Source organism: Parasteatoda tepidariorum, chromosome X1 (assembly GCF_043381705.1).
Source record: "Parasteatoda tepidariorum isolate YZ-2023 chromosome X1, CAS_Ptep_4.0, whole genome shotgun sequence".
Classification (NCBI taxonomy): domain Eukaryota; kingdom Metazoa; phylum Arthropoda; class Arachnida; order Araneae; family Theridiidae; genus Parasteatoda; species Parasteatoda tepidariorum.
Genome location: NC_092214.1, coordinates 51,799,066 through 51,822,563, shown reverse-complemented (window position 1 = coordinate 51,822,563; position 23,498 = coordinate 51,799,066). Strand labels below are relative to the sequence as shown.

At 27.5% G+C, this 23,498-nt stretch overlaps 1 protein-coding gene across 5 annotated transcripts in view; it reads right to left on the bottom strand.

Moving 5' to 3' along the window:
• The window catches only part of LOC107443766 (glutamate-gated chloride channel), a 174,253-nt gene that overhangs the window by 1,566 nt on the left and 149,189 nt on the right, over nucleotides 1-23,498 (bottom strand). For all 5 annotated transcript variants that reach the window (XM_016057732.4, XM_016057734.4, XM_016057733.4 and 2 more), the window contains 2 exons: nucleotides 4,227-4,355; nucleotides 739-1,124 (listed from right to left, as the gene is read on the bottom strand). In XM_016057732.4, coding sequence (XP_015913218.1) covers nucleotides 739-1,124; nucleotides 4,227-4,355 — 515 coding nt within the window. The remainder of the gene's footprint in view (nucleotides 1-738; nucleotides 1,125-4,226; nucleotides 4,356-23,498) is intronic.

Sequence of the window (23,498 nt, the reverse complement as noted above, 5' to 3'; positions counted from 1 at the left end):
CTGTTAAGGTGTTAAACATATTTCTCATGCTTTTTCATAATTTTGTACTAATTTAGGTCATAATAAGGGAAAATATTATATTCAGCCTTTTAATAGCTTATAGTTATGAAGTACAGCATGAAACAGTGGTGTTTTTTTCTACATTAAAGGTAAAATCTTTCAAACACGGCTCACTTCCAAACAATAAATTTTTTTCTTTAAATTTGCGCTAATTTGTACGTTTTGGATCAAAGAGAAACAGTAATTCATCATTGAAATTTCTTTAATTTACATCTTACTAATACAACCATGCTACGTAAAGAGCTATGTTGCGTCATCCCTACCAAGAGTATATCAGTGGGGTTGAACTCTGATCCATACTAAGGGAAGTGGGGTAAAGCCCTCATCCTACAAATGAGGGGTCATCGATCCGAAGTTAGGTGAAGTGCTCATCTCATAGCACTATAGTAAGAGAGGTTTTCAACCCTAAATGTGAGGTGAAGTGCTCATTTTTCCCCTACTAATGTCAAATGCTGTAGTAGAAGGGATGTCTAAAAATAGTCGATAATAGCCCAATACGTATCACTAAATAGTGTGAAAAAAGAGAATTATATGATGCTTTAAATAGAATAAAGTGCGACTACTATTAGTACTTAAAAAAATTTAAATTTATCTGCAGGGGAAGCTCATGCAAAAAAATTCGATAAATTTTCTTTCATTCATAGATATGTAATTTTTAGGAAAAAATATTTAACTTACTTTGCTACTCCTTTTACAGCCACCATTCTTTGCTACGTGATTTTCTGATATCCTCACCCTTCTTTCACGTCGTGCTAACTGATTAACTAAAATGAACTGCAGTAAAGCCGTGAATACTAAAGCAATGCATACAGATATCCAGATATCAATTGCCTTAGTATATGGTGCTGCAGGAATCAAAGGTTGAATTTGCAGATTTACAATAAACATCATAAAGAGTAAAACAAAAATCAGTGACAATCGTAAAATAACAGCTTTTGCATCCAACCACAAGGAAAGCCATGAGACAGCGACTAAAATGACGTAAGGCACAAAAACTTGAGTCAAATAAAATCCATATTGCCTCTTAATTTGCAGTTTCAGCAACAAACACCCATAATTTCCGTCTGAAATACATAAAAATGGAAAACATTTATTTTAGTTGTAGAAAGATAAATTTACAAGAACAAAATAAAGTTTAATTTCAGGTCTTATTATTATATTTTGTGAATTAAATGAAAAAAAATTAGTTCCGTTTCGTTTACTTTAGAAAAGATTTGATAAACAAATTGATTCTTGGAAATTTACTAATTTCAGTAACAACTTTCTTTGTGCTTAAAAAACCTGGGATATGCATTTTATTCGATAATTGTAAAGAAAACAAATTTTAGTTATAGACAAGATTTGTTTTAGCTGTGGTTTTATCTGTGAAATTATTGACTTTCATTGTTAAAGAGCAAGCCAAACCTGCAGTTTATATTTAAATAGTCCTATTCTGACAAATAAGGTACTCAGGTATTTCAGGTATACACTGTAAAAAATTCTGGATCAAATTGCGGTATAAAGTACCAGCAAATTGCAATGTACCTCTACATCATCCGTGAAATCCGTGATACTTTAAAAACCATTTTTAGGTAAAATTCATTACACCGTAAAATCCATTTTACTGGAAAATCCACTTCTACTGTAAACTAAGGAAATGAATAAAATGGATTTTGCCGGTCCATGCTCTCTAATTCTGAGAATATTTACCGTAAAATTACTGAATCACTCTAATTAAATATGTATTACTGAAGAAATTACAGTATATCAGACATTTGTTGAGTAGCATTTTACGGTAAAAAGTACCGGCACCCTGAGTGCTGACAATTTTTACCGTAATTTTATTCAGAATTGTTTACAGTGAATTAAAGCAAGATTTGTGGTTTAAAAAGTTGAAACAGAAGTTTAGTTCTCATGGTTAATAAACTCTATGAATTTTCTAGTAAGTCATTATACACTAAATAAATATTAATTATGTCAACAAGAATATTTCATTGCTTAAAGGCGAAAGAAATTATTTACTTAATTATTAATGTGATTCGTTTCCTCGCAGTAAAAAGAAATAATAGAAAAAACACGAAATTTTAGCGCAAGTAATAATTTTCAGTAACTTCCAGTTACCATTATAAAGATTTTTTCATTTAATCTGTCAATAAAAATTGAAAGACAGTAAAAATTTCGAGTCGAAACTTTCATTGAGTTCTGAAAATGATTAAAATTTGTTTTTTCTTTTTCTTTTTTCCATTGGAGAGGGGGCTCTATGAAACAAAACTTAACTTTCAATTATCTAATAGGCAGTCAAACTAAAATGCATTCTTTCTTATGAACAGTCTTTCTTATGAAAGACAGGATCTTTGATGAAATTGGAGCCATTCTTAAAATCTAATAAAGATTCCAGCCACAATAGCAAAGTAGTTCTTTTAGTTAGAAGTCTTTGCTTGTTACCTTCAAAAGATCATTTTTCAAATTTTGGGCTTTACGAAGCCGTAATTTACAAATGTTAAGTTTCCAGTGAAAAATAAAAAATAAAAAAAATTCCCTTCCCCACTAACCGAACAGCAAACACCATAGACAATTTTAGAGATTTTCACTAACACCTTTCAGTACAAAGCATAGATAAGGCCATCTGTTAGGATGAAGGTTGTTGTGAAACTTATTTTATTGTTTCGAAACTTCGTAACAATGTTGACATTAAAAATAAAAAAAACTTGATAAATGACCAGGATTACTGCTATTGTATCGCAGTATACCAAGGAAATTATAAATATTTGTTGTTTTACTTTTTAACAGATGAAAATAAAGGTTAAATTTTGATGGGAGAAAGATAAGGTTTACTTAATGAGGCATAAGAAAAGCTGATATAATACACAATGAAAGGAATGTAGTCAGCTCTTGGAAAAATATGTCATTATCTACATATTTTGAATAAGACGGAAAAATTTTAAATTGTGCACTTGATTTTTGATTTCTAAAGTCGTTTCAGAATTATTTAAGAAATAAAAATGCAGTAAAAGTTAAAGTTGACTTAAATTGTTTTTTCAAATCGTTTAGAAGTCTAAGTTTGATGCGTTTTAATAAGCCCAAACTAGATATTATTTTGTAATTGTTTCATTAAAATATTACAGTTTAATGAGTACTCCTTTTTTTAACATAAATTATGTTTAAACAAAAAATTATTTTTTCGTATTTCATGATATTTTTGGAATTATTTAAGAGAATTTAAAGTTATTGAAAACAATTGAAAAATCTATCATCTAAGAAATAATAGCTTTTAATGTACTATTAATAGGCATGTCATTAATAGTGGCTCTCATTAACAGCTTTTCAAGCCTATAAAGGACATTTTTATGTAACCGTAGTTGAACAGCCAACCCAAATTTAGGTTTACGACTACTAATGTTCATCTCTGTAGCCTTGTAATTACAAATGTTAAGTAAATGCAATTACAAATGAGCAATCTTGAAGACAAAGGAACTCCTGGATCAAGTATTGGGAAAGTTTTGCCTTTGTGGAGGACTTTTTGATGGAATTAACACGCATTTGCCTTACATAAAGAGAAAAACCACGTAAACCTCCTGCGGTTAGTTTGACGTCATGTTGAATCTAACCCATGATCAGTCTACCACTAAAAATATTGACTCTACATATGTAATTTTCAACTGTGCTTTATATATTTTTTTCCTTCTTTATTATATCCCAGCACACTATGAGGTGGCTCGTAGGATAGAGCGTTCGCTTCCCAATCAGGTTTCCCAGGTTCGAATTTCTGCGGTGGCGGGTTGATACGGATCCTGCTCCTGGTTCTCACCAACCACAGAGCTGAAGTAAAATGTTCTCTCATGTAATGTAAATGTGGGTTAGTACCAACAAAAAATTCTCCACTAAGGCTAGTTTGCCCCGATGTTTGATTCAGGATTTTCTTTGTTTTCTGAGTTGCGTTCAAAATTACAAGAGTTTAACATTGATAATCGTAAACTCAGAATTGGGTCTGTTGCTTAACACCGGTTATAAAATAAAACTTGTCGACTTTGGCTGTAAAAAATGAGATTCTAATCTGATTTAACAAAAGTAACCACTACTTCATGACATCATTTATGTCACATTTTAATTAATTTAATATACTCATAAAATTTAAATAAATACCATGTAATATTTATAGATAAAAGTTAGAAAATATAAATACATACTTAAGGGCTTATCACAATATCCAGTAGTAAAATCTTCTAACACAAAATTGGTAATATGCAATTTAGAATTTACTACGATGGGAGTTCCATCAGTCCATTTTAAAGATACTTCGTTTTTTTCAAATCCATCTAAAATGAAAAATAAATAAAATAAATTAAACAGTTATAATATGAGTCGAAGGTAAAGAATTAAGAATAAATGATTTCAACGAAATAACATTAACCTCATCTTCAACTCTAGTTATCTCCAACTAATTAAAACTTCCAGGGATTTTTTCAAAGAAAATCAATTAATTAACCTCAATCTTAGGAAAAAAATACCGAGGCTTACCCCTAAAGCAGTAATTAGATTACTTAATTTCCTTCATCTACTCCATTCTCTAAAAAATTTCTTTCGTTAATGGTTATCGGATTGAGGGGGGGGGTGCAGAAAATGTAAATATTTTAATTTCTTAGGTAGTGAATAAATAAACTCATGCATATGTAATATAATTTCTAAGTAAATATTTGTCTTAAACAAGTGAAACGAGAGTTCATAAAAAAACACTTTAACTTCAATCGGAGGATAAAAAATATTATATTTTTCATTTGCTTGTTTTTGCAACGTCCTAAAGAACTATTTTACAAAAATAATATTCGTTTATAGTCACCAAGCTTATTTATAGATCATTATTTAGCTTGGCAAAAATCTAAGACGTTTATTTTTTTTACTTAAAAAACAACCCTTTTTCAAAAATAATACGAGTAGCTTTTGCTTCGTTTTTTGTTTGTTTTCTTCAACTTTTTGTTTTGTTTGCTTTCAACCTTTTTCCATATTACAGGCATGTTAATACATGTTTTAGCAATAATTACAAAAGTAGATTTATTATTTCAATAAATTAAAAAAAGTAGATTATTTTTGTAATAATTGCAAAAGTAGAATTAACAATTTTAATTTTTGCCAGTTTTAATTAATTTTCTTACTAAAAATTGAAATACTTTCGTAATTTTTTTCTGTCAGGTTTCCGTCCTATGGTTGTAGAAAGTAACGTTTTATTCTAGATACATTTTTTATAGTTTTCCCCCTAAACAATGTCTTCTGCTGACAAACTTCGTTACTATTTTCGAAATAATGCTAGAATAAAAAGTAGCATTCTTAAAAACATGAAAATCAGTCCATTTTTGTCTTTTTTCGTATTTTACTTTTTCAAACCATCAGCCATTTCTGAAACGTCCAGTATACTACAATGCAAATTTGTATAACGTATGCATTAAGACAATGTAAAATGTAATAAATTAATACAATATATAACTTTGTTCTCATGAAATTTCAAGTAATTTTCAAATTGGATTCGGCAGAATAATGTAGCCAGAAATAACAGTAATAATAATTTAATAAAAAGACAAATACTAAAAATTTATATTTAAATGCATGTGACAAAAAAAAAGGATCACAATAAAAATTATTAAATATATATATATATATATATATGGGTCATTCTCACGAAAACTGTCATTTTTCAGTTCATAGAATCCCCAAAAAGTAAAGTGAATAAAAAGCTCTGAAACTTTTTATATTAATAGAAATATGTAATGGCATTATAAANTTTATTTTTCGCAAGATACCAATTCGAATTTTCTAAGTTCATTGAAATTGATAACGACAAAATTGAGTAAATATTTTAATCAACAAGAAAAAAAAAATTCTACAATATAACTCTTAAAGATAAACATCAAAAATATACATTTCGATCAAAATAAAATTCCTGAGAAAATTTTAAACTAAGCTCTATTTTCCTTTAGTGTTCTTTTTCGAATCTTGTAATTCAGCGGGTTCATGGGGATCTGGCAGCTTCTCTCTAGATGGTGTCACACCCCAAATATCTTTTGCATATTCAGAAATGGTTCTGTCACTCGAGAAAAATCCAGCAGTTGCAATATTATTTATAGCCATTTCTGTCCATTTAGTTCCATTCTGCCGGGAAAATTTTATTATATTTTATTCAATTTATTATTTTTATTACAAACAAAAAGACAAATTACATCGTAGTTGCACAACATTCAGATAAGATTATATACAAGTCACTACAATGTAATGGAAAATTGCAATGCGTGCTATTTTTTACGCTTTAAAGAAAATTACATTCGCTGGCGATGATTGCTTTATAATATTTTCAAAATATCATAATTACAAAAAATAGTAATTTAATGTATGAAATTATTGTTCTATATGAATAATTATCCAGCATCATGCATCTTAATATTCCCTATAATAAGATTTTTTTCTTCTCTTTTTGTATTAATATGTGTATTTTATAATTTAAATTAATACAAAATCAATTTCGATAATTGTGAACGCCTGGCCTTTTCAATTTTTTTCACCTTTTTCCAGTTAAACTAATGGTAAAACCCTTATGTAAATTATACAAACATTTCTGAGAAACTAAATATCTTTCAACTTCATATGCTTCAATTATTGTTTCATAATGAAAAGAATGCTTAAATTTGTAATAATTATTTTAAGCAGAAGAGAAAAATTGCATTGTTATTGCACAGTATTCAAATAAGAACATTAGACACATTTCACTACAAAACAATGAAAATCGGCAATAAGTGCTATTTTTACAATCTCTTATTTTAAAAACTGTATCAACTTGCGATGATTAATAATTATATTTTTAAATACCCTAGTTACAAAAAAAGTTAATTTAGTACATAAATTATTGTTCTAAAATGCATAATGATCAAACAACATGCATCTTATAACTATTATATATATATATATAAGTAAAATATTAGTAAAAATTAGAAATTTCATGCATGAAATATTGTATACAAATGACTAAAAATGGCCAACTATATTATACATTATTTAAATAAAGAGACTAAGTAAATAAAAAGCTAATGTTCCTGAATAGTAAGATTTTTAAAGATTATGTATTTTAATGCAAGCATTTTAAATTTTAAAAGAATTTATTATGATAGAAATACTAGGAAGTAAATTATTTTTTAATCACCAACTCAAACAAAAAGCATTATGTTCAGCTAATTAAAAAAAATTTGAAATTTTCCTTGTGAATTCAAAATGATAAATTATTATAATAACAACAACAACAGTAATATTAATAACAGTTTGAAACATGCCCAAATGCTAAAATGACTGTCGTATTTTGAATAAAAGAAAATTACAATTCTTTTCTAAACATTCTCTTATGTTTGTAAAACCAGAGTTAAACGCTTAATATATCTAATTTTTTTTTTTTGTAATACATAATTTATAGCACAACGGAAACTACTTTGGACCAATGGTAAAGTATATTCGGAATTCTTTTTACCTAATGAATTTTCTCCGAATTCGACTAGTTTTTCCTTCAATCTCATGCGTAACGCACAAGATGAAAATAAATTATACTTAAATTTATGAACCCGTTAATAGTATTTTAATATATGTGTTGCTGTTTCATTCAGAAATATATTTATCAAAATGATTTTGCTACAAATTTAAGCAAAGCGTATTATTATTATAATACTACTTCTATAATTATTTCGGAAAAACTTATCTATTTCCTCCCCAGTCCCACAGTGGACTGATCGTAAGGACATGGTTCCCAGAAGAACACCGAAGTCAAGCCTCACTGGCTGTGAATAAGCGCGTCGGTGACCACTTTGATCAGCCTGCGTAGGGACCGAGGGTGCGCGGTATCGGTCCTCGTTAAACTGTTCTACCGTAAAGTGCTAAACTTCACTCACAGTTCATCAGGCTACCAAAGCAGGGGAGTCACTCCTCTGTAGAGGATCGAAATTGCGATGGCATGCCTAGGAATCATCCTCAGGGAACGTCGCCAATTGCCCATTGTGCAGCACTAGTGCGACGTAAATAACGTACCTACCTATCTACTAAGTTCGTTATGGAGTGTTATTTTTAAAAGAATGTCTAACATAAAAAATGCACGCACTTCAAAAAATTTCGGATCAAATTGCAGTGAAAAGTACCGGCACTCAAGCGGCCGGTATTTTTTACCGTAAAATCTATTTTTTTCAAAAGGTGATACTGAAAAAAAAAATCTGATTTGCTGCAATTTTTACAATAATAATTACCATAAAATCACTGAATAATTCTAATTAAATAAATACTACTGTAAAAATTGCGGTATATTATTTCACTGTAAAACGGATTTTACAGTAGTTTACTGATGATGCATCCAAAGTGTCTATACTTAATTTCGTAATTTGATCTGGAATTTTTTTACAGCTACAGTGTGTTACATTTTATACTCTTATAATGAAAGACTAATTTAGATCTAGCAAAACGGCAGTCACGTGAACTTTTCTGTTACATTTAATAGAAGGGGCACTAGTTTTGCCTGAAAGAATTTTTATTAAATTAATTAGCAGACAAAAGTAATGAGCAGATTTTCGAAATCATTAATGAAAGTACTTCAGAAATCAATTAATATTCTAGATAAATAAAATATAAACATATAAATGGAAATGTTTCAGCAAATAATTTCTGGCAATTAAATTATGAATGATTTTTATCTTAACTCAATTAGATAAAATGTTAAAATGTGTTATTAGCTGTATTTTAAATAAATTCTTAAGTATACTAAAGGCTATGCATTCGAAGAGCTCAGGCATTTGTAATCTTGCAAAACACGCAAAGTTTATCGTAATTTATTTTCAATGTAAAAACTAAATTTGTGGTTGTTACAAAGAGGTAAGTTTTAAAGACATTACATTCATTTCAGAGCAAAACTTATGGCGTCAGAAATAAATTGAGGACACAACCTACGTAATGGATAAGGATGTTGCGTGATTATATTCATTTTGAAAGCTAAATGTGAAGTAATAAATATAGTCGACAAGATTTATACTTCATTTGCTAAGACACGTTACTTTTTGAAAAGGAAACAAATAACTTTTACTGATTTCAACGCAATAAATTCTTTTCCCTTGGAGTTTCTTTTACTTTTGTCACATTTAATAGACTAGAAGAAAGGACTTCGTGATTTGCTGAACTTTTCTTATTTTTGTAACAAATCCAACAAAGTTCCAGATAAAAAGAATAAAACTTGTTACCTTTTACTCAATACACATAGCGCATGTCAAGAATAATGTTAAGTGTATGCTTCAATAGTTATTCCAATAATAAAAATGTTCAATGGTTATTTTTAAAACACTATACAGGATGTTTTAAAATGGCCAGCTTTAATATACAGTTTTAATATAAATTTCTGCAAGCCATTTGCATACTACTTGTTTTACTTGAGTGATTTTTGTCCATAGGTGCTTATTTATTACTTTATTTGAGTGATTCTACTTATTCCTCGTTATTTGAGTAATGCTTATTTCTAATTTTACTTGAGTGATTCTGATACGTAGGTCTTTAAATTTTAAATTTTGATTTCTTTGTGAATTTACAAAATGGTTTCACTTAAATAAGAGACTAACAAAACGGTTTCACTTAAAATATAGACAAAGTTTTAAATATCTCGTTTCTTTTATTTATTGCAACTAGTTTTAAAACAATCACTGCACAAATATTGAATTTATTTTTGGAAGCATTTGTTTGTTCTAGACAAAAAAAATAAACTGAAAAACGTTTAATTTTATTTTTCTATTTTAGAGATAATAAGAATTACTCCTATATTTAAAATTGCATTATTCCCTGTTTTAAATAGATTTATATTTAAATACTAATATATCTTATGGTTCTTTAGTTTTAATGGAATTTCAATAAATGGTTAAGATTTTACTTTAAAGATATAGAAAAAATATGCACTTTTAAGGCAGCTTCTCCAGGCATCAAAATATGTTTTTGACATTTAATATCGTAATCAAAACAAAACAAAAGACATTTTTTTATATGAATGAGGAGACAAATATCTTGGGCAAACTTTGTGCCCAAAATGAATGAAACTAAGGAACCTGAAGGAAAAAAACAATTATGTGTTGTGAATAAAATAGTATTCTATAGTTTTGGTTTCGTATTGAAAAATTTTCAACAATGTCTTCTGTTGTTTTTTTAAAAAAAACATAGAATGAATTCTCTGTTTAGGCACTGATGACGGATTTTTGTTACACAACCAATACTATTTTATGTTTGTGTATTTGGTGTTATTTGCGCTTTTGTGGTGTTTTTTTTTAATCTTATTTTTATCTATGTTAAGACACCAAAGCTGCTATTTCAAAAATCCTTAAAACTTGCCTCATTTCCTGGTATATTAAAAGTTAACAATTGCTTCTTCTTCGAGATAATTTGAAAAATTCAAGGTGTTATTTTTGTTGCAATTTGCAAGTTTATACACACATAATTTTCGAGCATGACATATCAGAATTGATCTTATCAGAAGGAGCTTATCAGTATGTGTTACAACTAGCCGTTATAAAAGGACATTATCATCAGAATAATTTATAAGTAAGCAATTTTTTAAATAATTTTAAATTCACTTCCCAGAATTGCAATCCAAAATAAGGCGTTATGATTTAAAACTACGAAAATGAATATTGCTTTGAATAGTAATGTATAGCTTTCATTTGAGAAATTTAACCATATTAAAATTTTTTAAACCAATAAGAAATTGAAAAGAAAATGCAATAATCCACAGATTGAATACCCATCATACCCCACCTAATTTATTCTTACAAATAAATGTAGCAATATTTAAGCGCACTTTAATAAAAATAATTTTAGTTAATTCTTACATTAGAACACTTGCGTAATGAAGGAAATATAATTTTATCTTCATTTTCCTGCAAAATTTTTAAATTAGTTTGTTTTCATCTTTAAATACCAACTGATTTATTTTTTAGATCAAATAATTTATTTCAAATATAAATTACAGATCTGCTCATCCCGTGCTTAGGATCAATTTATTTTTAAACCACCTTCATAATTACACTAACACCCCTTTGTTGTTTATTTGATTTTTATTCCATATTTTGGGGGGAAATGCATTTCATCTACAGCTTACTAAGTTTTTCTACCTTTTAATACTTCTTTAAATATTAAGATTAAGAAAGTAGATGATGTAAGCATTGTGGTTGTGTTTACAGCAACCACCTTTCATAGCGAATGACTCTTAATATTTAATAGACTTCATTCCCTTATTTCTAACAACAAATAACTCATTAGATAAACAAACATTCCACGCAATATTTAAGATAATTACCGCTGTCACGTTTGTCATGCTAAATTTAACAAGAATATTTAACTTTACTACTTCCTTTTATGCAATAATGATGAATGTCTTTCCTATAATTCAATATTGTTTCTATGTTGTTGTTAATATTCAGGAGTTCTATGTAATTACTTAACTGAAACACATTATATCACTAAAACTAATACTTTTTGATTTACCACTATGAAGAAATATTTGATAATGATACTTTCAGCTAGTCTTGATTTCTAGTCTAAGCTCAGTTCCTCACTAAAAGCGATTGGAATTAATGTTTTTCAAAACCGGTTGAATCACAAGTCAATTAAAAAAGTGTCGTGATTGGCACTATTGAAACAATCCTACCAAAAATACAAAGTAAGACACTTTCAGATTTTCCATAATTTCTTTTTCTAAGTAGGGAAACTGAAAGTGAACACTGTTAGAATTTTTATTCTAAAATTATGATCAAATAACAGAGTCTGTCTGTCCATCCAATTAACCGTAAAATTAACGGTGGAGAACGTTTTTTACCTTTTCAGTTTTAAAACAGTTTACGAAAAATATGGTCATAAGACCATGAATACAAAATCATCCTGTTTTTCAACCATTTACGACTACAATGGTTTCAAAACCATAAAAAAAGATATTCACTAGAACATTGGAGATAGTTTAGATGCTTTATGGTGATGCTGTTTATGCGTGAATTAGAGTATCGTATGCGTATTATGCGTGAATAAGAGTATCGTATTCAATTTTTCAAGAGTCATAAAATAAGGAATGCACAAGACATTGGAAACTCTTCATGTGTCAAGGGAAAGGAGGAAATATAGTAGTGTCAACGATAGGACTCGATCTCCCGTTCTGCTGATCATAAGATTTACAGATTGGCCCTGTCGGCTGTAATGTGTACCCCTCTGCAGGGAGCTAAGTGGCTTCCTTAGGTGAGCCTAGATGGTGTTATAAAATTCTGGTTGTTTAACCGTATTAGGTAATAAACGGTTTTTCCCATAGTAAACAGTTTGAATACCAGCTTATTTGTGGTTATTTGACTGTTCTGCCTGAATATGGTAAAATAACAATTAAATAAATTGTTATTTGACCTTTTTTCAGAGAAATTTCTAACAGTGTATTTTGAAAGGAATTCTGTCTAAATTAAGAGAGAATTCCCTATATCTCCTTTGTTTTTTATCCTTATTTATAATAATTCATCCATTTTAACCTTTATTTAATAATAGTACTAGAAATAAAATGCTGTTTTCAAATAACTTCCATGCAAGTTTCTTTCTCTTTTGATTTTCTTCTATACTCCATTTTGTTCTTTTTTACAGCCCCAAGCACATTCAATTTTCTCCAACAGACAACTTGCTATTTTACCAATATTTCTTTTCACAAATGCTCTTACCTTAGGTGAAGCAGATGTAAACTTAACTTTGTTTTTTATCATTCTTTTTGATATATTTCAAAGGTAAAAAGAAAAGACGTGAACTAAAATATAACAGGGTAAACTTGAAAAATAACATCCAGTCGAACTAAAATTTCAATTTAAAAACAAAAACCATTTATATCGATCCTAGAATGCAACCATTAATTCTTTCTAAAGAAACAAATTATCATATCAACACTTTTTGTAAAAAAATATTGTTCAAATCCCTTAATAAAAATTAAACTACATTCGAAAATCGTATGTAACAAACAACAACTAATTACAGCGGTTGTAATTTTATGTTCAGCAAAAATTAAATTAGTACACATATTCATGAAAATAATACTTTATTATATACCAATTTTGACAAATATATTTAGAATCCTTATGAAAATGAAGACAAAGTACTATTTCAGCGAAGAAAAAAATTCTATCGAAGTATGAAAAGCATAATTTAAATATCCAACGTAGAAAATATAAAAACCTGTTTAATGTGTGTGAATGCTGGTTGAAACGTGAAATGTGATTCTAATAATCGTTTTTCAACTTCTCCGCGTTTCCTCTCGCAATTAAACGGGTTTTAGTGTTTCGTACACCCACTTTCCTCAACTATGATTTGTTTTATATCGATGACCTTTCTGTAGTTTCGTCTATTAAATGATGTACGACACTTTTATGTCTATTTTCTTTCCCAAAAAATACACAATTATTGGTGTGTTTTTTTTTAAATATTCTGAAATCATACAGATTCTTCTTTCATATTTGTCTGCCCTTTTCTAACAAATAATTTTAATGTCTTACAATAATTTTGATAAGTTTACGCTATGCATTTTTATAACATATTCAAGCAATCTTCCAAACAGTACCACAAATTAAAACTGTGCTTGATGAATATTTATTTTAATCTCTGAAATAAAAGTAAGAATAAAAGTAGTATTTATATTTAAGTCATGAGGTGTTAAAGTTTCTAGGAGGCCTGATTTGGAAAACATACCAATTTGATAGAACTCAAAATTTTCTTTTCATTTAGAAGAATAATCTTTTTTTGGAGAAGGTAATATGCTTAAAATTCTTTCGTATGCAACAAAAGTTTACATTATTTTTAATTTTAAATTATTTCGTAACTTAAAAGAAACAAAATGCATAAGACACTATAAGGTTCGTTTTTTTCATTTAGAATTTTAATTTTCATATGAAAAGTAACATACTCAAATTGCAAAATAAGTAACTTTTGTAGCATACCTTACAGGGATAAAAAAAAGTGGACAAATGTAGTAAAAATGTTGTAAAAACATGTAAATATTATTTAAAATAAATCTCATAAAATTATTTGAAAAAGTTTAAAAATCATGTTTTTATATCAATTAGTACACGAGATCTGTTCTGAATAGATAATACTGCATTTTCTCAAAGACAATTTTGTGCATTTTTTTTAAAAACAAATTTGAAACTGATGTATTTCAAAAGAATAAATAAAATAGTGCCTTAAATTTCAAATATAAGTGTTTTTGTTATTTTGATTATAAACTGATATATTTATAGGTTTCAAAACATAAAAATTCATAAAAAAATAAAAATTATTTAAATTTAAAAGAAAAAGTGTTTTGATGCTATATCAGACATTTATAGATGTTATTATATTTGAAGAATGGATATTTTTATTTTTTAAATATTTAAAAAAATATTTGTTTTAAATAATATGTTTTTTCAGTAATTTGAAAAATTAGAAAAGACGTAAATTTTCCAAAATCTGAAAAATGTAAATAGTTATAAGTTTTTCCAAATATTTATTTCTGTTTTTATCCTCATAAACCTAACATATATATCGGAAACATATATTTTTGAAAAATATCGAAATTGTCTTCCCGTTATTCAAAATGAAAATATTGCATAGAAAAAATGTTATAAATCAATTCATTAAATTATTAACTAATCAAATAAGTTTATTTCATAAATAATTGGAATCACTACTTTGAAAACTAATTTCACGCGCAGTTTACAATGTTTAGAAACACCATTAGAATGAACTGGAAATATCTTGTCTAGTCACCTCTAACTAAATTATTTCCTAATAATGCCTACTGGCCTAGATGTAATAATTCTATACTTCATTATTGGAAATCCTTCTACAGAACATGTGACGAACTGATAGTATAACCACACAAAGGAACACACGCGTGTAATGAACATGAGAAGCTGCTTCGTTCGATATACACTGATTAAAGGTTCTAACCATGTGATTATAGCTCACGGCTAGAACAATCTTTAGACATAAGTGAAAAGACTAGGATGAAACAGCTCAAACTAATCTATTTTAACCTCGATGTATTGATCTCTCGAAATACATAACCCATCATTATTTGTTAAAATTGTGTTCAAAAAATATATTTCATCTAAGAACGGGGTCTAACATTAGGTGTTATTAATATAATTACTTAAAAAACAGATAAGTGTTGATACAATAGCCTAGAGAAATGAAGCATTATGTTACGCGTGTTTTGAGAACTCGAAAGAAAATAAATAAACGACAAATGTTTTATTGAAGTAGAAGTAAACACAAATTCATATTTTTGGTTATATATTAGACGTGTTTTAATTGTGATAAATTATATTCTGAAACATCAAATTATAGATTAGCATATTGTAAATAATAATCGTAAATGAGCATATAATGGTAATTAAATTATGCTATTAATTTTAATAATTAGAAAATGATTCAAATTAAAACATTTCTATCATTTGCAACAGACTTTTATCTTTTTTTGGTTCAGTTCAACTTGCTATTATTGGGGTCCAACATTAGGTGTTATTAATATAATTACTTAAGCAGATAAGTGTTGATACAATGGCATAGAAAAATGAGACATAATGTTTCGCGTGTTTTGAGAACTTCTAAGAAAATAAATAAATAAAAGTTGTTTTAGTAATGGAGAAATAAACACAAATTCATATTTTTGGATATAAATTAGACGTGTTTCAATATTGATAAAAAATATTCTGATAAATCAAATCATAGATTAGCATATTGTAAATAATAATCATAAATAAGTATATAATGGGCCATGCTCTTAAATTATGCTATTAATTTTAATAAATAGAATATGATTCAAATTAAAACATTTTTATGATTTGCAATAGGTTTTGATCTTTTTATGGTTCAGTTCAACTTTCTAAATCATTTTCTTTCTTAAGGATGCAATATTTGGTAAACAATTTACCACGCTATTGTTTGCAAATCTTATTAAAATATTAATTCAAGCGTTCATATTTTACAGTTACAGTTATCTTTATAAACACTCAATATTGTACTTTTTGTTATAACATTTGAATGAATTAATATAAATACGCAGTATAAGATACTGAAGTAAAAACATATGATGGCATGTAATGACTTAAAAACATGAATTTGGTATCATAGCAAGTACTCTATGAAAATTAAAATGGGATGAAAATTTTTTTTTTGTTAGTTATTGATTTTTTTTGTAAACGGGAGTTGAAAGTTTTCTGACTCGCGAAGTGGGCGGGGATCCAAAAAAAAAAATTTAACCTATGATCCAGTAGCACATTTTTCTGTCCGGTTCACATGATAAAAATAACTTAGAAACTTGTAAAATAAAGTTATAAGTTCAAATTCTACCATATGCATTTAGAAACAATAAACTGTACGAATTTAAAATTTTGAAGAAAACGCATGCATCCATAATTCGTGATAAATTAAAAACAGTTTTAAGAAAGGCTAGATGGTTAAATAGCTATTTGCTGAATGTCTATCAATTACAAGCTTTTAAATAGCGTTTAAAACTTTTTTAGCTCTTAAAGAACAGCATTGTTATTCTCTATGGCCACAATTGAAAGTTATGTGCCACAAAATCACAAATTATTAAAATGATAATAATAATAGTTCTATTTTAATGATCATGAGCACTGAGTTTAGAACTATTTTAATTGTTGTTCATAAAAATGTTTATTATTTAGAGTAATTAAAATATTTTAATGCTGGATACTTTTCTGAAAAATTGCAGTTTTAAAAATATTTTTGAGGTGAATATGTACATTTCTATGCATATTCATGATCAAAAGTAAGCTTAACTATCGTACACTATGCAGAGGGTAGCAGAAGAATTATATTTCAACTATTAACAAAAACAATAATTTTAACATGTGGTATATTTTATTTGCTGTAGTCAATTGTGTATATGTTGAAAAAGGCAGATAAAACACTTTTAATACGCATAGTTGTTGTATAATCTTTTCAAAACTTATTCGAAGGCAACTACATTCAATTTGAAAATATCTAATCTAACTGTATACCTATTGTAAATAAAACGAAGACATTTGTAATACTAAATGTAAAAACAGGAATTTTCCAATATAATTTAGAATTTGATTGGATAGTTAAGCTATAAGGTTTAGAGCTAAAGTAATCATAATCTATTTCCACTTTTATGATAAATAATGACTTAAATAAGACAATGTTTCAGAATGTTTTAACTGCAGAATGTTTTAACTGCAAAATAATGTGTAGTTCAGAAGAGTGTTTATTTATATCATAATTATGTAGAAACCACTTTATAATTTTTAATATCCGATTATATTTGCTTTTATGTCTAAGCAGAGAGAATAATTATCAAAAACCTGAAATTTGAAAACAAATTATGTTCAAAACGTGAGTTACGTAAATATTTATTATTGTAATTTTCATTGTTGAAAAATTTGATAAGTATTTCCAAACTTTTTTGGTTAATATTCATTCTGAAATACAGCATGAACAAAGTTAACTGCTATGCAAATAATCATAACCGAACAGAATGAAATGAAATCAGAAAATAAGGCTTCATTATGGTAATAAGTAAATATGAAGCTTTTATAAAGGACAAGTGAAAATTTATTTCATTTTTCTACTTATATGAAATTCATTATCTTTTCTTTCTTTTTTTTTCAAAATAACATCAAGCGCTTAGGATGCAAAAAATATTTTTTACTTTGGTAAAATGGTCAGAAATAAAAGAAACATTTCTTGTCAAATAATCGCAAAATAGAAATTTTTCAAAAGAAAGCCAATGAATAATGTTATTTTTAATTTATATTTTTGTTATTTTGTGTTTAATGTTTTTTGTTATTTTTATTTTTATGTAAACCATAAATTTAGTTTTCAGTGAAAAAAATCAATGAAAAGAAAGTACGAATTTTTGCTTGATTATCGTGTCTTTCATATATAATGATGTTTTGAAAGGTTTCTGATTATGTTTAGTAATTAATTCATTTATTCAAATTTTCATTTCGCTGAGTTGCATAAATAAATGACAAACTTTTAAAAATATTTCTTACGAATTATCCTAAATAATTCTTAAATTCAGGACAATTTTTTCAATCACACGCCTGATATGCTATAAAAACATTAATCCTCTAATTTTAATTTTTTTTATTATCCATTATGATGATATATAAATTATAAATTTCGGAGAACTTCTTTACCTAAAATGCAGTTAAAAACTCCTACATTTATTGTCATTAGCAGCCTTAGTTTATTTTTTTAACAAACATCTAGTTAAATAATTCTTTGACATTTTCTCAAAAATACAAATAAAATCAAATATTGTAGTTTATGAATCACAACTATTATAACTCTATACTACTCTATACTTATAACTGTATACTCTATTATAACTCTATACAACTATTATAACTATTTAACTCTTGTGTTATATTGTTGATAAAATCTTACATTAAAATACAATTCTCATTCAAACTAAACAATAATTAAATAACTATTCCATAGAAAAGATAATGTAAGATATCCCCTTTTAAGTTAAACTATGGCAATAAATAATTAAAAAAAACTAAAAATTAAGGTCAGTTTAAAGCATGGTATTATTAGAAGATATAATAGGACATTTACTTTTTAAGGCATTGTTTTTATTCTTTAAATTTTCTATGATTATCTTGTGCGGGTGGGTGTCCACTTGGATCAGTCTGCGTAGGGACCGAGGGTGTGCGGTATTGGTCCTCGTTAAACTGTTCTACCGTAAAGTGCTCGACTTCGCGTGCAGGTCATCGGGCTACCAAATCAGGGGTGCCAACCCCTCTGCAGAGGATCAGAACTGTGATGGCATGTCTTCGAATCATCCTCAGGGATGTTTCCCAGACCGTCGCCAATAGCCCATTGTGCAGCTCTAGTGCGACGTAAATGAACTACAACTACAACAACTATGATTATCATATCTATCAATTTTCTGACATTCCCTGCTTCATTTGTAGATTAAAACTTAGTTTGTAATCATTAGCATTTCTTTATATACAAAAGCATTGCTTATAACAAAAAGTTTCATTATTTATAATATTCTTCCTATTTTGCATGTTTTAATTAAGAAAAGTACAAAAATACTGGAACAGATTAGTTAAAAAGAGTAGTTACAATGGGTTTTAGAGGAATGAATAGTTTCGGATTATATTTATAAAATTTATTGACATGTAAAAAATATATTTATTGTAAAAGGCAAAACTTCATTTAATATTTTTAATTTTAAAAGCAATTTATCTAAATAAAGGCTGCGTAATTAAAACTATAATTCAAAATATATACTAAATTCTAAATACTACTGATTGTTTTACCTTATTTATAACTAATGTCTGTTTTTTGCTTTATTTCGATATTTTTGTTTTATTCTACACTGTATTTCAATTTATTGTTCTGTACAAACCTAACAAATTTTGCATTAGCTTATTTTAAATATCGCATTCTATACATGAGTATCAGCTAAACGATAACGAACCACGTGAATGACTAATTTTGAGCTAAAGAGTCACGTGATTTAAAGTAGAGAAATGTAGTTGGAAATCTGAACTAAAACCGTATAATCATAATTTTTTTTTATTCCAGATTTTTTCGCCGCTGTGGCAATTAAAAAAATAGCCATTTTTGAACTTTTGTATTTGATTAAAAATAAAATATAACACTTCAATAACTCAATGTTTTTTTATAATTTGAATTTAAATGAACATTTTATTATGTCGTCGGATTTAAAAACCTTTCTGAAAACAAATTTAAAAGAAAAGTTATTCTTAAGAAAAAGCAGATGCATGCGCTCGTTTCATTTTTTACTACATATTAGCAAATACGCACGCAATGCAAATTTTGAGAAAATAATTTTTAATTGTAATTTTAAAAAAAACATTAAATGTGGATTAAAAGAAGTAAATTATTTGAGGATCTCCCTCGTTTGCTTTTTAAGGAAACTTTCAGTTAGACAAAATTTAAATTTTTAATATTCAATAAATATAACAATATAACAAAAATGGGGTAAGACAAGGATAAATATCAATTATTTCAATTCTAAAGAAATGATCCTAAGAAATTTTTTTCAAAAAGCACCGCACCAGAAAAATGAGCTGTAAATAAGACCTTTCTAAAAAAGTCACAAAATGTAGTTTAAAATGTCTTAAATTAGAACAAAAAACAATACAAAGTGGATAAGAATTCTTTTTGTGGTTTTTTATTTATTTCACAGAAATGCAAACATGAATGGCTCTTTTAACCCCACCACATTCTTAGTGTTCACGCTTTCCTGCTTTTCTTCTATGATTATTTTTTACCATTTCAATGTTTGGGACAGTAGTATGTATGGGAAGAGGAATATGTTGGAGATAATGTAGGGGTCGAAATATACTAAGAAAGGTTGCCCATATCCATATATACACCAAACCAATCTAAGCAACTCTAGCAAGTAATATGTAGGCGTAGGTGAGCAATGGCTTATTTCTGAGGTAAACTTTTGTATCTCCGTTTTTGCGATATCACTGTGAAATAAAATTTATCTAGCCATTAAAGCATTAAAAAAATAATTTTATGTATCTGTCGAAAGTTTGCGATCTATAACGAACCCTTTTAACACAATAACTGACTCTGCAACTACATTATTTGAGAGAATTACTCAAACTCAGCCCCGAAAAATTGTATTAAGAAGCAGCATCATTTTCAGTCTTAGTCACTTACTGCAGCAACCCTTTTAGTACTTTGGGAAGGGATTCTCCTTATTTGCACTTTTGCCAATTTTTTGGCCTTTATTTCATTAAAAATATTTGAAATAACTATTTCGTTGTAATTTTTAAAGTAATCTTGAACAATCATTTCTTTATTATTAATCATTTATTTCTTGATCTTAATTTTATAGAAAAATAGCTTTCCAGCCTAACATTATAATGACACCAATCAGCTCTTTTGAAAATAAAAGAGCTAAGGAATTCTTAAACATTTCTACATCTTTTTCTTCCTTAGATAATCAATAAAAATTGTTTTTCTAAATTCTTTTTGAAATCATATCACATTGATTTAAAATAAGTGTCTTACTTTTCATACAAGATTGAATACTTAATAGGATAGAAATGCATTTATTTAATGTAAGTAATCTATTTGTTAAGCTTGGTTCAAACAACCGAGATTCATTGTTAAGATAAAGTGAAAGAAAATGAGCATGTTTAAATTGGGACCATTATTCTTGAATAAGAACAATGTCGCACTTGGCTAAAGCAAATTGCTCGTTAAATGCTTATGACGCTTTTATTCCAAAAAGAATTATCCACTCGTTAAATCAATGTGACTTTTTAAAACTCCTTCTTGTACTCGGTTGGTTGTTGGATTGTTCGGATATCTAAATGAAAAACTTTCAGGAAAATTGATTGCAATTTACAAATTACTTTCTTTCATAATTATGAATTTCTGAAATAATTTTGGATTAGATAAAAAGTCTTAAGTACATTTTAAATATTAAAAAAATAAAATACAAATATGTTAACCCATGTTGATTTAACGTGATAAATACTTCACGCGAATCGCTAGAACTATACGAGAATACTTCTTATCCGGAATATAAGTGTTTTCACATCAAGCAAATAATTTTTTTTCTTTTTAAAAATCAAGTTGTAACAAACAGAAGAAAATGCTAATTTAGTTAGGAATAATAGCTGATTTTTTGACCTGAGATATTTTTGAGTCACAGCATATCGAAAATTTAGGCGTAATGATTTTAAGAATAAAAATGCACCTTAGGAAGTAAGCTTACGATGTAATTTGTCTAATTTATACTGATATGTTAGATATAATAAATTAATAAAATAACGATAAGATTATTTCATAAAATAATAATCTCAAAATAATTTAAAAATAATAATTCATAAGAATTTTAATACAAATAATTCATAAAATAGTATATCTTTTTTTATTTTTTAAAGAGCCTCTTAGTGACCATCGTTACATTGCTACCTATTTAGATGGCTATTTTTTAAATCAGTAAAATTCAACACAAAAAAAACATTCACTAATTTATCTAGTTTATCATAGGTTAAACACAAAAAATACCCTTCCATCTTTTATCTAAATATATATTCAAAATTATTATCAAAAAAATTGTGATAACTGAATGTGACTAAACTAATAACTGATGATGACTAAAATTGTTAAGATAAAAATCCTAATGAAAACTTCTGAAAAAAGGATATACTGATATACAAAGAATACATTAATAGCAATAAAAAAACTTCAAGCTTATATCTGTAATAATTTTTTATAAAATGTTCCTTAAAGGTGAATTCTGCTGCGAGGAAGGTGAAATGCGCGAAATTTTATATCTGTACTAAATGCACCTTGTGTATACATAATACCTTACATATGTACTAAATATTAAGATACACATCCACACATATAAAATAAAGCATTCCCACCTTGAGTCTACTGTGGTTCAAGGGGGGGGGAGGATGTTAAAGTTCCACAACTTCATGACCAATGGCATGATTGTGGCATAGTGGCCAGCACTATGAACAGGCCGCCTTTACTTCTCAGACAAGCTGGCACTCATCAATCTAAAGCTGGGTAAGATTCAAACCGCCACTGGGGATCGAACCCCAGTTCTTCTTCTTAAGGACATTTGAGGGCCTTAACCGCTGAGCCATTACGGTTCTTAGTACATATAGAAGGATTTAAAATTTCACAAAATCGACCAAAACAAGAAATTCTCTTAATTTGGAGCATCAGCGTAATAATAGTATAAATATTTTAATAACAGACTCTGATTGCATATGTTTTTATTTAATTTTATAAGTTTTAGAAATCTGTAATGTTAAATAAGAGATAAAAAAACGTACACTCTTTAAAACTTTGAATTTTTTCCAGAATCCATGTACCAGAATTTCATACCCATTAATGTAGATATACTGAAAAAGATGTCTAAAGAAAATCTTACATTATTAGGTTATGCTTGAGATTTGCATAAATAACTGAGAATGATTGATAAATGCATCGCATAAACTTTATATTTTATTTTCTGAGACAAATAACTTACTTCAAACCACAAATTTACTAACTTTCAGATATTTTCAAAACAATAGATTTTAGCAAATATTCTTCAAAATATGTTTCAAAGATGTTTACTTATTAGCTCTACAATTTTATATAAAACCTTTATTCTAAATAAAGTTTTAAAGTGAAAGAGAAAATCTTTTTGTGTATTTATCTTATCATTATTACAGACTAAAGTGTATTTACCACATGTGGCTGAAAAAAAAAGTAATATAGTTCACCTGGACGTGAAAAATAAGTGGATTTTAGATTGATATACATTTTATCAAGAGCTCTACATCAAAGTAAACTCGTCAGATGCCGTCAAGCCATATCCTTTTCTCCAATATTGAAGTAGTGGGATATAAAAATTGAAATCT